The sequence below is a fragment of the Heterodontus francisci genome, chromosome 8 (genome assembly GCF_036365525.1).
Source record: "Heterodontus francisci isolate sHetFra1 chromosome 8, sHetFra1.hap1, whole genome shotgun sequence".
Taxonomy (NCBI): Eukaryota; Metazoa; Chordata; class Chondrichthyes; order Heterodontiformes; family Heterodontidae; genus Heterodontus; species Heterodontus francisci.
Genome location: NC_090378.1, coordinates 47017453 through 47035393, shown reverse-complemented (window position 1 = coordinate 47035393; position 17941 = coordinate 47017453). Strand labels below are relative to the sequence as shown.

General features: G+C 43.2%; 1 protein-coding gene across 5 annotated transcripts in view; it reads left to right on the top strand.

The window, feature by feature from the left end:
* The window catches only part of pik3r3b (phosphoinositide-3-kinase, regulatory subunit 3b (gamma)), a 727809-nt gene that overhangs the window by 669789 nt on the left and 40079 nt on the right, over positions 1-17941 (top strand). For 3 of the 5 annotated variants that reach the window (XM_068037088.1, XM_068037087.1, XM_068037089.1), the window contains 2 exons: positions 13683-13794; positions 14333-14431. In XM_068037088.1, the coding sequence (XP_067893189.1) occupies positions 13683-13794; positions 14333-14431 (211 nt within the window). Of the gene's footprint in view, positions 1-79; positions 312-4297; positions 4403-13682; positions 13795-14332; positions 14432-17941 lie in introns of those variants that run through there. The other 2 variants (XM_068037091.1, XM_068037090.1) reach the window with 2 other exon arrangements.

The window sequence follows — 17941 nt, the reverse complement described above, 5'->3', positions numbered from 1 at the left end:
ATGTTTCATTTTAATATTTATTGAAGAGAAACATGATTCTGTTTGAACTTGGTGTTATTTCTGTTGGAAGCTGTAGTGTTCTTTTATGAGCTTTTGAATACCTAATCGGTGTGTGAACTCAGCACTACCCTGATCCGCTGGCCAGCCTCTTCCCAGCAGAGTGCTGCTACACAGTCCATGAAATCCTGCTAGCCTGGTGACTTTCTGGATGTGATTGTAATGATAAGAGTTTGGCCAGACTCCCCCCTTCTTCTGGCTGCTTCTCCCTTTGGATCACCGCAGATCGCATTGCAATGTCTAGGGATTCTTAGGTGAGATTACAGAGGCAACAGCTATTTCTGCAACCAGCCATTTTAACTTTTATTTTATACTTGGTGAGTTAATGCAGTAGATGTTTTGAGCAATTTTAAAAATAGTTGATGTACACTTTTAAAGGAATGCATTGCCTAGTAACTCTTTCAATACCAACTGGTTTGCAATCTTGCCCCTTAACATTTTGTGTCAACTAACATCTGCAAAGATATTTGTTAAAGCTGCAAAATTGACCTAAGTGGTTGAAAATAAGGAGCATGATTTTTTAAAAGCATAAAACCAGTTAAAGCCACAGTACAGTTTAGGAACTAGTGCTTTAATGCTGGCAGGAATATCATTTGTATTCTGCAGATGTTGTACAGCCATCACCATGTCTTTGCAAATGATGTCACTTAGATTTGAGAAAGCAATAGCACGCAGAGTAGAAGTCTTGTAAAAGTCAAGAATATTTTCTTTATATTTCTCCAAAACCTCTGGGCAAAAATTAAAAGTAACTATGCAATTGCAACAGAGCAATGGCTTATTTGTTCCCACTATTTTTATTTGCATACGGTTACCAGATGCATAGTGATAGGAATTAACGCCACCTATATTACATTCATTTTTCCAGCCTTGACATCCTGATGGGACTCGGCCATGTACATTATGCAGCTAAGGTTACACAGCCACTAAAGGGGACTGGGAGAAGGGGGGTTATGTCTCAGCCCCTGATACTGTCACAGCAGCAAGCCTCCTTTAAAACAGCTGAGCTTTGTACTAATGTTCTGTCAGGGTGTTGCTTAACTGTGCTGCTGCAGTTAATTCCTGATGATTGACTTGTTAAATTACCAAGTCCTACATGGAAGGCCATGGTTTTTTAAAAAAACATAAATAATATATTGCTAGCACCCTGTAAAATTCTTCAATAGAATTTTGAAACAAATCTAAATGCTTGTAATTCTGTTGTATTTTTTGTATTTCTCATTTGGCCAGATACATCCTCATTGTATAAGTTAAAATATTGCACATTTTATTATTCAATATAGTGATGGGACAGATTTTTTATATTTTAATCTTTGTGGTAATATAAATGAGGATTATTTGTAGCAGCAATTACTAATTTAAAAAAAAAACACATTCTAGTGCAAAGGGCATCCTCTGTGAATACCAATATAGCAATGTAGTAGTGTATACAATTAGATACATTAGCAGCCCTGGTCGCACACTAACTTGTGTCCGAACTCATAAGTGTCTCCAAGAATGAATCAATCATGCAATTTGAGCTTTGTTTCTACATGAGTATTCATACAGTTAAATCAAAAAGGATGCTTTACTGTGATTGCAGCAGCAGTATTGTCAAATATCCCTTCCAAACAGAAGCTGTTCTAGTTAAACAGATACAGAGGCCTCAGCAGGGTCTGAGCTCCTGTTAACTAAACATCCAACTGCTTGCCTCATGTATATTGTGGCAAAAAATTATCTATCCATAAATAAAATGGCTCAGGACTTGTTGTAGATGTATATTGCAAGCACTTTGCCCACAGATTGAGTTTAGCTATAGCCTAACTTGTGTATATTAACCAAACTGTTAAGATCTTATACGACCAATTGAATTCCCTGGCTCTGCAAATTTGTTCGCCCCAACCCCCCCCCTTTTCAATTTTCCCAAACTTTGAAAATATTGATCTAAAACATAATTATCCATGTAATTCAAACAGAACAATGTCAGCTTGGTGGGTGGTGAGGACTTTACTATATGACCGCTGCAGCTTAATAGGACTGGCGCTTTTCATGCTTAGAGGGTGTAACCAAAAAGTGAGAAACTATGTGCCAGGAAAGACCCATCCTCAGAACAGCTGGTCACAAGGGTTCTGATGGATTAAGCTAGGCGAAAATCTACTGCTAGCAGGCATAAACTATCTTAGGGGTGACTACCGGTCAGAGTGTGTGTTCAATCAGCTCTTCTGTAGGTCTTCAGTCACATATTATGAGATTCTTTGTGCATTTCAGACTCTGTGTTAGGCTTATAATGATTGACAACTTTCTCTTAATGGAATTGCAGTAAATATCTAGCATTTATAAATTAGATGGTAAAAGTGGAAGGATACTGACATTGTGTTAAACAAACAAGTGTAATTATGCTTTACTATGGAGATTTGGGGTTTACACGTAAGAACAGCCAATTATTCTGAAGGGGGAAATAAAGGAAAATTCTGTAATGATTCAGACATGGGAGAATAGAATATCTTCTGTATTATTTTACCAATAAACTCATTTGAGTTGCCAAGTGAAGTTGAAGCTGTAAACCAAGCTCGGAACAATTCACGGTACTGGGATCCATCTTGATCGGTTACAGATGAACATAATTTTGGTGGTGGTTACAGCGTAGCCAAAGGATGTAAGGATTTTTAGAAAATTTGGAGCTATTTTGTATACTGTCAACTCAACTCATGAAGCAATGTCTGCGCTAGAGAAAGTAATGGGAGTTGAGGCAGACTGAATTTGGTTTATGAATTATATAACCCTGTGATTTATTTTCGGGTAAATCAATTTAGAAACTTAATTATGTAAATATAAGCTGTGTAAACATTTCAGGTCTGAAAAATGTCAATGGCTTCACATTTGAAGTCGATCTCTTTGCTTTTCTTTTTTATCCTGTCTCTTGATCTTCACTGTTCATAGACCTCAGAGCAGTATCCTTTTCCCTAATGTCAGTGGATAAGTTAGTTATATTCCCTGCCTTTTATTCATTTTCTTATATGGTAGAAAACCAGTCTTTTGTTGGCTTTCTCAGAATAAAAGTGAGATCCTTGGTCTACAATGTTTTCTCCATGCCAGTGTACCTGAACCATTTGAAAAAATACTGTCAGTTAAAAATCCAATGTTACTGAATCCTTATGTTGTGAAAGAGTTGAACAAAAAGCTGTTTGATAGGTAATGTTTTGTACTCTAAATGTTTGCTATATGCTTACAATTGCAATTTAATGCATACTATCAAATTGAAAATAATTCAAGTGGGCTTCCTTCCGTGCTGCACTATTCTATGATTCTGTGCTATGGTTGAACAGTGTGCTATGTTTAATACAAGTCCCATCTGTACCACATTTTCAGAGAAGCTCTGACTTAATTACAAAATTTGAAGAATAAACATCAACAGAAACTCTTGCATAATTGAGATATTGAGGTTTACTTTACATTTTAATTTATGCCAAACTGCATTTATACCAAGTGATAACATAAATGCTGTTTTACACTTAAGACAGAAATTAGATCATAGTTTTAGATTATTATTCTGGTGAGAAGAACTGTATCTGATGGTGGATTAGTACGTTTGAATAGTATTCCTAAACTATTGGGCAGTAACGCTGATGGAATAATTTTTGTTGCGTTGCCAGTAATAATTGTGGGGAGGGAATGGGGGGTGGGGGGGATGGTGAGTTGCAGCTATGAAGCTATGTAAAATTGGTCTCATCAGTTTATTTTTTCAAATCCAGTGATTATTTCAAACTGCACTGCAGATGGTTTGTCTGAATTGTCTTCATTTTCAGGTGCTCGGCTGTTGGTTGTCAAAACCCTTAGCAAATGGTTTAAGGGGAAATAGTTGGGATAGATTGAACAGCAAGAAAGTGTTGATGGATAGGTCCCGAGTAAATCAAAACCTTGTGTGAAGGATTAGTGAGGTTTATAAATTCATTTCAGAGAAACTGATAAAGTTCCAAACATTAGCTTTGTATCGAACGAAGGACGGCTTCTATCTTTCCTGGGGTGTGTATGATATATATATGTATGTCGGAGCTTAGTGTGTTCCTAATATCTGCTGCTTGCTGTAATGCACTTGCACTTCATTACTATCCTCTACAACGTCAGAAACATACGATCCTCATGCAGCACTCTGATTGGCTGGAACACCGTCTCCATTCAAAAGGTTAATACTGCCAGGAGCTTCTGATATAGGGCTTAAAATTCAGCAAATGCCGAGTTCAACCTCATTAGCAAGCATGATACCAAGGATTGAATCTGGCACACATAAAGGAACTGACAATGCGTGAAGTAGATATACTGCACTTAGTATTGCATGCCGGCGTCCTATCAGAAACATTTACCATACACGGTAAGGCAGTAAAGATGTAACATTCTGAAATATCTATTGAAATGGAGAATGTCAGTTGGAGTGCACATTTACAAAGAGGCAGGGGATTAAAACTTTTAAAATTGGCTGTTAAAAACATAAGCATTTATAAATGCAATAAATAGCTTCATATTAATTTCTATTGAAGTTGAGCGTTGTTTGAATTTTTAGATCCTGTCTGCCATTATACCTATATAATACAGTCGTTTTTTTATATAAAATCTGCATTTTTTGAACTATTTTACCAGTTCTTTAAAACTGCTTTCCCCAGCTACTGTTGATGCTTGCTTTGCTTCTATAAGAGTGTTACCAAAATAATTATTCATTTTCCGAGTGAGTGTTCCTTGTATTAAAAATAAATAGTACCCAGATTATACAGACTTGTTTTTTAAAAAAAAGTTCTGTGATGAATGTTCTTCCTGGTTTTTCCAAAATGGTTTTCTTTCCACTTAATGATACAGTAAACTTAGGATAGTTTCATATATGTCAGATCAGCCAGATAATTCCCACCCTGTCTCATTTTAACCAGCATTGAGAGTTGTGTTAAAATTAGGTAGTATTGAAATGACGTAATTGTTGGGTTAAACCTCAAAATTATGGTTTGTGAGGAATGGTTCTGGATGGCACCTCTGGGCGTTCTGAGGAATCGTGACGCTGTTTCAGATAGTGGGCCTATCGCTCATTTTCCTTCTGCAGTATTTAAACTTTTTGTTTCTGTTACTACAGATGGGCTGTTGTAGTATATTTATTTTTAAAGGGCATTGCTGGTTTAAATTGAGCCAATGTTAACATTTGGTATATTTTTAAAGGTTTGCTGGTATATTTTGACTGACAAACCATCGTGAGCTTTGAACAGAAATTCACAGTGAAATATATAGGCATATTTTATAGCAAATTCTGGTGCACCTTAACTTTAGATGCCAATATTTATAATGTAAAGTTTATATTCAACTGTTTAATTCAACGTAACCAGCTGTATTTTGAGTCCAAGGTTGAAAGGATGTAACATAGGTAGTTGGAGTAGCTGGGAGTGTGATGAAATATGAGTCTAACAAATATATAGCTTAACTAATTTATTTAATGACTCCAGGACTTGCAGGAAATCCCTATTCACAAGTTTTACATCTAGGGTCAGAACAGACTGTCCATTAAAGAATGGGCTTCACCATGTTAGCTGTGGTAAACATTTAGGGTTTAAAGCGCTCTCGGGATGTGACTTTTGTAATGAATAACTGCAATGTGAATGTCCAGGGCCCTTTTATTTGGCAAGGATTGCAGTGCCATCTACCAGATTTGATTGTACCATATCTGGCCCATAATAGGGGTGTGTGCCATAGCCAAACTATGACCCCACCTTGCTGACACCACCTTTAAACAGTGGAACAGACTTCTGTAGAATTCACCCGCATGGGAGACTACCGATTCCTGAAGTAATCCCTAAAAGGCATGTGGAGGTTTAAGAGACAGTAAAGTGTCACCAAACAGAAGATAGGAACACCTGGTTCTGAGTTGAGATCAAACTGACCAGAGTTTTTTGTCTCATTTGATTTAGGGTGAAGTGCATGTTTTGTCAGTCATGAAGCTAAACTCTAATGAAAGAATTAGAACAAAGCTAAATTAGTCTGCCTCTCTTCTTGCTTCTTCCCCCGCACCCACCCCCCCCGCCCTGCCCCACCCAAGTCGCAGTATAATTTACTCATTTGGTGTTTTCAATGATGCATGCGCTCAATGGTTTGGGACTGGTTGACTTGTGAATCTGAACTGATGGCTGCCAATTGTGTTCTTGCTTAAGAATGTGCGCAGTTCCTTAGAGCAGGCTATCTCAGTTTTCCTATTTAGTTTGCGCAATACAGTTTTAAAAAAATTTGACAACAGATCCAGTTAAAGTATTACTGGAGTCTTGTTTCAACATAGTAATATCGGAGGCCAAGCCTCTACTGGGCCCACCTGCACATTTCCAATACATACATTCTAATACCTCTGCTGAAGGAAAAGGATGCTTGCCAAGTGTACATCCTCTTTTGGAGCTAACTTAGCATTGAATTAAAAGTGAATTAAAAGACTTCATTCAAAATTCAAATATTGAAAATTGTTCAACAGTGTTATTCAGTAACAGTTTTTGGGATAAAACAGCAAAGCACCAGCCACATTCCTCGCTGCGAATCCAGTTAAGCCCAAGACTGTAATGATGGGAGCATGGAAGGCACCTTTCAACCTGCAACCTTTTTGAACTGGTGAACTCGCCCGGGGGTCTAGAAATCACTGCCTGAAAGGGTAGTTGAGGCAGCAACCCTCCATTCATTCAAAAGGAGTCTGGATATGCACCTCAAGTGCCGCAATCTGCAGGGCCAAATGCTGGAAGGTGGGATTCGAATGGGTGGATCGTTTTTTGACCAGCACAGAAACGATGGGCCAAGTGGCCTCCTGTGTAGTAAACTTGCTGTGATTCTAAAATATGTATTTTTCTTACTTTAAAATATTAATCATATTTTCATTTGATACTTTTTTGATACAGGTAACCACATTTGTAGTTGTGCATATACCTCTTTATAGTTGCAGTATTCAAATTTTTAGAAACTTTGTTCGCAATACCCTTACAGTCCTTTGTCCTCTTTGTAGCTAAAGAGGAATACATAACCACACAAGAAGATAAATGGGGAAGGTGGAAATGTTAATTTTGCATCAAAAGCCACAATAAAGTTTTTTTGAAACTTAAATGACCTGATCCATTTATGCATTGGGTAGGCAAAAAACAGTTGCATTCTAGCAAATTGATTGCATTCACTTCTTTTGAACTGTGGATAAGGATGCATTTATTAAAAGCATTGTCAAAGTGGATAGTCCCAGTCCATAATACTTGATTTTAGAATTCATCACCCTCTTCCTTTTTTTTGTGTTGTTCAATAATCCTGATAGTGACTAAAGGGGATACTGCAGGCTAGACATTCTACCATCTGAGGTTTTAATGGTAAAGTGACATAATATTGTCTTGTAATGTTTCTCTTCATTTCTTACAAAATAGTTAAATCAGAACCTTTGCCATCTTAAATAATTGCCCAAGTATTTTTCCAGAATTAAGTGCTGGTCTACAGTGACATCTTAAGAGAAGCTGAAATGACAAGCTTAAGAGAAGTAATCTGCATAGCATACTTGAGTTCCAAAATAAAGCGTAGTTTATTTAAGTAAGCTCCTAGCTGGATGTCCTCACACATCCTTTCTGAAATCTGAGGAAATGCCTGCAATGAATTTTTTTTTAAATGAATAGAAATACAGCAAATGACCGTTCATTATGGTGAACAACATAATGGGAAAATTAAGCCTGAAGCATCCCATAGAAAGCACATTTCTGTATTTGTATTGCATCAGCAAGAATGATTGTAGGTTAAGAATCTGTAACCATAGCAATTGCCAAACTAAACTAACAGCACACAGTTCTATTGGGCAACATAGCTAGAGAGTAATTACAGCTTATAGATCCAATAATCAAAAGACTTGTCGTTAGACTTTATTTTAAAAAAAAAGCATATCATAAAATTTTCATGAAGTGGCAAGATTTTTAATTGAATTGTTTTGAGTGTTGTGTATAATTTAAGGGTGTATTTGATTAGCAGTGAATGTTGCATGGGTTTAATAGGTTAAAGTTTAAAGGATGCTAAATGAGCTTCTCTGAGGTTGAGAGTTACAATCCAGCAAGATGGAAAATTCAGAATATTAACTTCACAAGACTGACTTTTGGATTAAACTAAAGTTTTGATCTGAATTAGTATCTTTCTCCTTGTTGTGGATAAATTATATTGTTTTTTGAGCAAATACTAAAATTGAAAACAGAAAATGGTGGCATCTGATTGGCATCTGAAAGAGAGGTTGCTTTTGGGTTCATTTTATTCAAATGAAGGGCAGGAAACAAAACGTTAACTTGTATTTCTATTTTCGAGTTTTTAGCTTGCCAAATTTGTGTGTTTTTTGGAAGATTTATAAGGCAACAAGCAAGGTAAACATTCAGAAATCATCCACTAAATATATTTGATAGGAAGTAACTTGACATTGTTCTATATTTTCTTAGACTTGTTGCAAACCGGAGGTAATGCTTCCTTTGCTTGAAATTCAAAAGTCTTCTGTAATCCATGGGAAATTTTGGGAGCTTTTTATGGTGGGGTGGAATGAATTCAATGTCCTGTGGGAACATTTGTCATTTGTATGTAGAAAAGCCAATATAATTGAAAAAAACAAAACTTTAATGGATTTACCCATGCAATAGGTGTGCGTGGGTGGGGGGTGGTAACAAATCTGTTCCAGATCAAAAATGTAAGAAATAATGGTTCCCCTGAGCACTCACTTTATCCAGTGACCCATATCAATCGGAAGGGCCTAAGTACGATCACCAGTCTGTGCTGAGGTAACATCTCAGCTAGTACAGTGATAAAGGTGCTACAATTGGACTCGAGCCCCAAGCTAACAGAAAATTAGCCAAGTTGACCATTGCTGGCCTCCATACAGTGATCCTTGGTAGAATTGTGTGTGGATGTCATCATTTTGAGAACTGGCTTGGGTTCAGCTGCGATGTCTTATCCAATAGCAGGCATTCATTATCAATGCTGCTGCAAAATTATGGCAATTCGGTTGAGGTCCTACGCAGGTATTGATGCTTTCAAGGGGAGGGGTGCAAAGAAAATTAGTGGAGTTGGGGGGCATGAACACTATACAAGGATTATAACAAGTGCTGTTTATTTTTATCTTCAGATTTGACTTAAGTGCTTGATGTATTGGGAAAAGGTTTTTCATTTATTGTGCCCTTTGTTGAGTCTAGCAGTTTCTGCTTTGATGCACAGTGAACTAATGTGATATTTAAATTTCTATACCATACATCCCTGCTGCATCTCCTGGTAAAATTGTCACTAAAAACAAATTATGATTAGTTTTGTTCTGTGGATTTACATGAATTCGGATTGGTGTTACCCTTGCCTTATTTCATATTGAAGGAGCAGTTGTCCCATCGGTGCGAACCAGATTTGAAGCCAGATATTTGGGGTTAAAGCGGAGACTTCAAGCACACTGCCAACCCCTCAAGTATAAAATGTCTGGGGAGTGTTTTGGTAAATTTCATAGCCTGGCAGCTCGGGCAGTGTTAACTTTTATAGCAATCCAAGAATGTGATAAGTTTGCTTCTGACGTGACTGGTGATCTGTTGCTTCACTTTGTCTTGGATGAATTTGATCTGGTCTTGGATAGCTTCCTAAATGGAATGTTATGTCTTGGAAAAATAATCTGAGATCTAGAAAATCTAGATATTTGGTGGAAGGAGTAACAAATTAATAATATTTACATCCATCAGTTTCATTTGGATAGAAAGTTTCACAATAGAAACTTGCTTGACAGATTGGTGAGCCATATTAGAATCTGAATAAGCCGGGGAAAAATAAGCTTGGGGGGAGGGAAACCCAAAAAGAAAATAACCTTGTAATTTGATTTTTTTTTTTCAATTTTACTGACCAATAGCAACATTTGTCATTAACTTTTTTCCTACATTTTCCAGCAGAAGTTTCTTATCAATTGGAAGTAATGTCCTACAGTGCATAGTGAAACTGATACATTACAAAGTACTTGTGGTCATACAGCTTTAGTGGCCAATAAAGAGGTGATGATTATCAAGAATAAGACAATTCGGCGCATTTTTTGATTGAGGACAGACCCTTTTTGGAAGCCTCAACATGTTCAAGCTGACTTGTGGTGCTTGATATCTAATAGTTGTACATCTTAAACTTTTATTTTTTAAGGCCTTAAAGTATAACAGTGACTCCTGTATCAGTAGAATTCTACACCATAGTGATTTTATGTAACTGACTTGAGCATTGGCTGAGAATTATACTCTTATTCTTAAATGACCAGTACTTTCAATTCACTTGTGTTTAGCCATCATCTGATTTGTGTAGGCGAGGTAAGTATCTTTACTGATTTTAAACATTGATTTGTGCAAAATTGTGGATAAAAAGTGCCCAAAATTTGGATCACTTCAAGATTGTAAATCTGGTTCTGACTCTAACCTTAGAACTTCAAAATTATGTTCTGACTTCATTTTAACTTTATTAAAAAATGTTTTTCAATTAAGCCACAGATTTGAGACAACTGAAAACTACTTTTCTTAGGAACAGGAGTAAGCCATTCAGTCCCTCAAGCCTGTTCTACCTACCATTCAGTTAATTAGATCATGGCTGATCTATACCTTAACTCCATCTACCTGTTTTGGTTCCATAACCCTTAATAACCCTTGCCTAATATAAAACCTATGACTCTCTCTTTACATTTTCAATTGACCTAGCCTCAACAGCTTTTTGAGGAGAGTTTTCCAGATTTCCACTACCCTTTGTGTGAAGTGGTTACTGACTTCACCTCTGAACAGACCAGCTCTAATTTTAGTTCTGGACTCTTCCATCAGAGAAAATAGTTTCTCTCGCTCTCTACCCTATCAAATCCTTTAATTATCTTAAACACCTCAACTAATTGACCTGTTAATCTTCTATATTCAAGGTTTACAAACCTAGGCTATACAATCTGTTCTCAATTTAACCCTGGTATCATTATGGTGCATCTGTGTTGTGCCCCTTCCAAGATTAATGTATCCTTCCTGAGTTGGGGTGCCCAGAACTTAAAGCAGTACCCCAGATAGGTTCTAACCAGAGTTCTGTACAGCTGTAACACAAATTCTACCTCTTTTTATTCCAGCCCACTTGAAATAAAGGGCAACATTCCACTAGCCTCTTAAATTATTTTGTACCTGTCCACTAGGTTTTAGTGTTTTCATAGACCCCTAAATCTCTCTGCTGTTCCACAGTTTCTAGATTCTTGTCATTTAGAAAATATTTTGCTTGTTCTTCCTTGGGTTCAAAATGGATGACCTCTCATTTCCTCCACATTAAACTCCACCTGGCACAGTTTTGCTCACTCACTTAACCTATCTATATCCCTTTGCATCTTTCAGCTCCCATCTGCAGTATTTACTATGCCACCTGACTTCTTGTCATCAGCAAATTTGGATGCATAGCTCTCTGTTCCTTCATTCAAGTCATGTATAACTAGAGTGAAAAGCTGCAGCCCTGGCATAGATCCCCCGGGGACACCACTAGTCATATCCTGCCAATTTGAGTACATACTCAATATCCATACTCTGTCTCCTACCTCCTAATCAATTCCTTATCCAAGTCAGTAGGTTGCCTCCAGTTCCATGCGTGCACATTTTATGCACAGTCTCTTAATGTCAAATGCCTTCTGGAAGTCCATTTAAATGACACCCCTAGACACACCTTTATCTACTCTTAGTTGCTCCTCAAAAACTTCAACTAGGCTTGTGAGTTCAAATCTCACCAGGGCAGCTGGGGAGCTTAAATTCAATTCATTAAATCAAACCTGGAATAAAAATAATGGTGACCGAGAAACTGCTGAATTGTTTTCACAAATGGCCTTTTAGGGATGAAAATCGACCCATCCTTATCTCGTCTTTGACTCCTGACCCACAGAAATGTGGTTGACTCTTAAACTTCCCTCTGAAATGGCCTAGCAAGCCACTCAGTTGTGTTTGAGCAGACAGCTCACTACTACCTTCAAGGACAAGTAGGAATGGACAATAAGGGCTGGCCTTACCAAAGTTGCCTAAATCCTGAGAATGAATATATAAGAAAATTAGACATGACTTGCTCCATTTGTCTAAATGCTCAGTATTGCTAGCCCTAATAACCCCACAACTGAGGTCAGACTAACAATCATATAATTTCCTAATTTATGTCAGTGGAGTGCCATTGGCAATTTTCCAAACTAAGGGGACAACTCCTGAATCAAGAGTCACAATCTTCCAAAACACTAACGCTGTTGGTCAATTTCCTCACCTCCTTTTAATGCCCTCTAGTGGACAACATCTGGTCCTGGAAATTTAGCTATCTTTAATCTCATCAGTTTCTCTTTTTTAAATTGCATTGAGTCCAGTTGGTTCCTCCCCATGATTTTTATTCTTCCTGTACCTCAGGTCACACCATTGTTCTGTAATCATTTACTGGAACAAACTGAGTTATTTATTTTATTTAGAGATACAGCACTGAAACAGGCCCTTCGGCCCACCGAGTCTGTGCCGACCATCAACCACCCATTTATACTAATCCTACACTAATTCCATATTCCTACCACATCCCCACATGTCTCTATATTTCCCTACCACCCACCTATACTAGGGGCAATTTATAATGGCCAATTTACCTATCAACCTGCAAGTCTTTGGCATGTGGGAGGAAACCGGAGCACCCGGAGGAAACCCACGCAGACACAGGGAGAACTTGCAAACTCCACACAGGAGTTAATAGCTTGTCAAAACAAATCACAAACTTCTAATTTATTTTTGAAGTTAACAGTAGTTGTTGCCAGTATGGAACTTAACTTAGCACTGGAGGTAGTAAACTTTGTACACAAGACCCTTCTGAAGTGGGCAGGAAGTGTAATTGATTACCCCTGTAGTCCTCCATACAACCAGGCAGTGTAGTTGTATAATAAAAGCAAAATATTGCAGATGCTGGAAATCTAAAATAAAAACAAAATGTGCTGGAAATACTCAGCAGGTCTGGCAGCATCTGTGGAGACAGAAACAAAGTTAACGTTTCAGGTCTGTGACCTTTCATCAGAAGTGTAGTCTGGTTCAATTAGGTTTTTCCTTTTGTGGAGGAGAAACTAAATCCAAGGAAGTTTACAGGGGGTTTCCTCACTCACTTTCCAGAAGCAGTTATAAAAGAGCATGGGTCTTCTAAGATACCTCACTGTGTTTGTACATCTGCTGCTGAGCATATACATCAGGTTTTCATCAACTTCTTTCTTCATTGAAGCATTACTGGTGAATAGAGCTCAGTAACCATTTTATACAGCAGCACATAGAATTGCACTAGTTGCTCCATTTTTTTTTTACTTGTATTGAATTGTTAGTTCCTCCCCTTGATTGCTAACACCTGCCACCCTTAGCTCATTGTTCCTGCTCATCTGAAGCATCCATCAATTGTTTTATGGGTGAATAAGATTTTTTTTTGTAGAGTGGCCCATAGATAAATTCATAAAATAGGAGCATAGCAAACCAAAATTGGTAAATAGTAAACCAGCACTGAGTGTACGTTAATTGTGCTGTTGATTCTCCATTCTATTCAAACACAGGTATTTTACCATAATGAAAAATAAATATGGAGGACTCTTGGGTTTCTCCTTTGTTAATAGTTTTGTCTCTTTCTGTTGCTTGCAGCTCTTCCTCCAAAGCCACCTAAACCCATGACTTCAATAACTGCCAATGGAATCAAAGATAGTGGAAGCATATCTCTACAAGATGCCGAATGGTACTGGGGAGACATCTCTCGGTGAGTATATCATGTGTGCCTGGTGCACTCTGATCAACTGTTACGATGCAGCTGCCAGCTTTGCTTAACAAAACCCACTTACTTGATAATTAAGGGCCTCAGCCTAATCCTGCTGCTAAATATAACTGAAATAACATCTTAAAATCAGTTTTGTGTGTCATGCAAAATTTCAGTCAAATCGGATCAATTGAATCAAGCAGCATGGCTTAAAAAAATCTTTTGGCAAGCAACAACTTTACTAATAAGGCTATCTATGCAAGATCAAGCAGGAAAGTAAAACTAGTTACCAATAAGAATTCTCTTAGGAAATGAAAAAGGTAAAGAACAGAAAGAGAAAGTGATAACATATTGTATAACCATTAAATGCAAGTTAGAGTAGCAAGGATGAATAATTAATATTTGCATTTAAAAGCAGTCGGAATAGTGTTGTTAGTCTTGCCATAGTGGTAATCCAGCAGATTGGGTTTTAAGAGGATAAAATCGCTTCGCAATAAACGTCTACTGTCCCAGTCTAATCTCTCCACTTTTTTATTTGTAGGGAAGAAGTGAATGACAAGTTGCGTGACATGCCAGATGGTACATTCCTTGTCCGGGATGCTTCTACCAAGATGCAGGGAGATTATACTTTGACCCTCAGGTACACAATATGTTGGAGTATTCAAATATTTCCTGTCAAAATGCTAGATCTATTTCACACTGTTGAGGGGAAAAGGCATTGATAATGAGAGTGCTTAGATAGATTTTTAAACTTCTACACTGATATTTGTCACTTTTTGAACCAAGCAAAATGTAAATGGTGCAGAAATCATTCCAGTATTCATTGCTTACTCGAAGAAACGCACATGCATAAATATCTTACAGAAATTCTTGGGAAATAACTGAGAGCAAACAAATGGGAGACAATCATCTGGCTCATTTGAGCCTGTCCTGTTCTGGCATGATGTAACTTGCATGCACCATTGCTCCCATGCAGTCTCCTAGAAGGGGCTAGAAAAAAAAGGTTAGGCCAGTTTAAGGGAGAAAATCAATGGGAAATCCCTCTCTCCCCCGCTCTCTCTCTCTCTCTCTCCCCGCTCTCTCTCTCTCTCTCTCCCCGCTCTCTCTCTCTCTCTCTCCCCGCTCTCTCTCTCTCTCTCCCCGCTCTCTCTCTCTCCGCTCTCTCTCTCTCTCTCCCCGCTCTCTCTCTCTCTCTCTCTCCCCGCTCTCTCTCTCTCTCTCTCTCCCCGCTCTCTCTCTCTCTCTCTCTCCCCCCGCTCTCTCTCTCTCTCTCTCCCCCGCTCTCTCTCTCTCTCTCTCTCTCCCCGCTCTCTCTCTCTCTCTCTCTCTCTCTCTCCCGCTCTCTCTCTCTCTCTCTCTCCCCGCTCTCTCTCTCTCTCTCTCTCCCCGCTCTCTCTCTCTCTCTCTCTCCCCGCTCTCTCTCTCTCTCTCTCCCCGCTCTCTCTCTCTCTCTCTCTCTCCCCGCTCTCTCTCTCTCTCCCGCTCCCTCTCTCTCTCCCGTGCGCTCCCTCTCTCTCTCCCGTGCGCTCCCTCTCTCTCTCCCCGTGCGCTCCTCTCTCTCTCCCCGTGCGCTCCCTCTCTCTCTCCCCGTGCGCTCCCTCTCTCTCTCCCCGTGCGCTCCCTCTCTCTCCCCGTGCGCTCCCTCTCTCTCTCCCCGTGCGCTCCCTCTCTCTCTCCCCGTGCGCTCCCTCTCTCTCTCCCCGTGCGCTCCCTCTCTCTCCCCGTGCGCTCCCTCTCTCTCCCCGTGTGCTCCCTCTCTCTCTCCCCGTGCGCTCCCTCTCTCTCTCCCCGTGCGCTCCCTCTCTCTCTCCCCGTGTGCGCTCCCTCTCTCTCTCCCCGTGCGCTCCCTCTCTCTCTCCCCGTGCGCTCCCTCTCTCTCTCCCCGTGCGCTCCCTCTCTCTCTCCCCCGTGCGCTCCCTCTCTCTCTCCCCGTGCGCTCCCTCTCTCTCTCCCCGTGCGCTCCCTCTCTCTCTCCCCGTGCGCTCCCTCTCTCTCTCCCCGTGCGCTCCCTCTCTCTCTCCCCGTGCGCTCCCTCTCTCTCTCCCCGTGCGCTCCCTCTCTCTCTCCCCGTGCGCTCCCTCTCTCTCTCCCCGTGCGCTCCCTCTCTCTCTCCCCGTGCGCTCCCTCTCTCTCTCCCCGTGCGCTCCCTCTCTCTCTCCCCGTGCGCTCCCTCTCTCTCTCCCCGTGCGCTCCCTCTCTCTCTCCCCGTGCGCTCCCTCTCTCTCTCCCCGTGCGCTCCCTCTCTCTCTCCCCGTGCGCTCCCTCTCTCTCTCCCCGTGCGCTCCCTCTCTCTCTCCCCGTGCGCTCCCTCTCTCTCTCCCCCGTGCGCTCCCTCTCTCTCTCCCCGTGCGCTCCCTCTCTCTCTCCCCGTGCGCTCCCTCTCTCTCTCCCCGTGCGCTCCCTCTCTCTCTCCCCGTGCCTCCCTCTCTCTCTCCCCGTGCGCTCCCTCTCTCTCTCCCCGTGCGCTCCCTCTCTCTCTCCCCGTGCGCTCCCTCTCTCTCTCCCCGTGCCCTCCCTCTCTCTCTCCCGTGCCCTCCCTCTCTCTCTCCCCGTGCCCTCCCTCTCTCTCTCCCCGTGCCCTCCCTCTCTCTCTCCCGTGCCTCCCTCTCTCTCTCCCGTGCGCTCCCTCTCTCTCTCCCCGTGCGCTCCCTCTCTCTCTCCCCGTGCGCTCCTCTCTCTCTCCCCGTGCCCTCCCTCTCTCTCTCCCCGTGCCCTCCCTCTCTCTCTCCCCGTGCCCTCCCTCTCTCTCTCTCCCCGTGCCCTCCCTCTCTCTCTCCCCGTGCGCTCCCTCTCTCTCTCCCGTGCCCTCCTCTCTCTCCCCGTGCCCTCCCTCTCTCTCTCCCCGTGCCCTCCCTCTCTCTCTCCCCGTGCCCTCCCTCTCTCTCTCCCCGTGCCGCTCCCCTCTCTCTCTCCCCCGTGCCCTCCCTCTCTCTCTCCCCGTGCCTCCCTCTCTCCCGTGCCTCCTCTCTCTCTCCCCGTGCCCTCCCTCTCTCTCCCGTGCCTCCTCTCTCTCTCCCGTGCCCTCCCTCTCTCTCTCCCCGTGCCCTCCCTCTCTCTCTCCCCGTGCCCTCCCTCTCTCTCTCCCCGTGCCCTCCCTCTCTCTCTCCCCGTGCCCTCCCTCTCTCTCTCCCCGTGCCCTCCCTCTCTCTCTCCCCGTGCCCTCCCTCTCTCTCTCCCCGTGCGCTCCCTCTCTCTCTCCCCGTGCGCTCCCTCTCTCTCTCCCCGTGCGCTCCCTCTCTCTCTCCCCGTGCGCTCCCTCTCTCTCTCCCCGTGCGCTCCCTCTCTCTCGGCCTCCTCTCCCTCCCGTGCGCTCCCTCTCTCTCTCCCCGTGCGCTCCCTCTCTCTCTCCCGTGCGCTCCCTCTCTCTCTCCCCGTGCGCTCCCTCTCTCTCTCCCGTGCGCTCCCTCTCTCTCTCCCCGTGCGCTCCCTCTCTCTCTCCCCGTGCGCTCCCTCTCTCTCTCCCCGTGCGCTCCCTCTCTCTCTCCCCGTGCGCTCCCTCTCTCTCTCCCCGTGCGCTCCCTCTCCTCTCTCCCCGTGCGCTCCCTCTCTCTCTCCCCGTGCGCTCCCTCTCTCTCTCCCCGTGCGCTCCCTCTCTCTCTCCCCGTGCGCTCCCTCTCCTCTCCCCGCGCGCTCCCTCTCTCTCCCCGCGCGCGCTCCCTCTCCCTCTCCCCGCGCGCGCTCCCTCTCCCTCTCCCCCGCGCGCTCCCTCTCCTCTCCGCTCCCCCGCGCGCGCTCCCTCTCCCTCTCCCCGCGCGCGCTCCCTCTCCCTCTCCCCCGCGCGCGCTCCCTCTCCCTCTCCCCCGCGCGCGCTCCCTCTCCCTCTCCCCCGCGCGCGCTCCCTCTCCCTCTCCCCGCGCGCGCTCCCTCTCCCTCTCCCCCGCGCGCGCTCCCCTCTCCTCTCCCCCGCGCGCGCTCCCTCTCCCTCTCCCCCGCGCGCGCTCCCTCTCCCTCTCCCCCGCGCGGCTCCCTCTCCCTCTCCCCCGCGCCCCGCTCGCTCCCTCTCCCCTCTCCCCCCGCGCGCGCTCCCTCTCCCTCTCCCCCGCGCGCGCTCCCTCTCCCTCTCCCCCGCGCGCGCTCCCTCTCCCTCTCCCCCGCGCGCGCTCCCTCTCCCTCTCCCCCGCGCGCGCTCCCTCTCCCTCTCCCCGGCTCA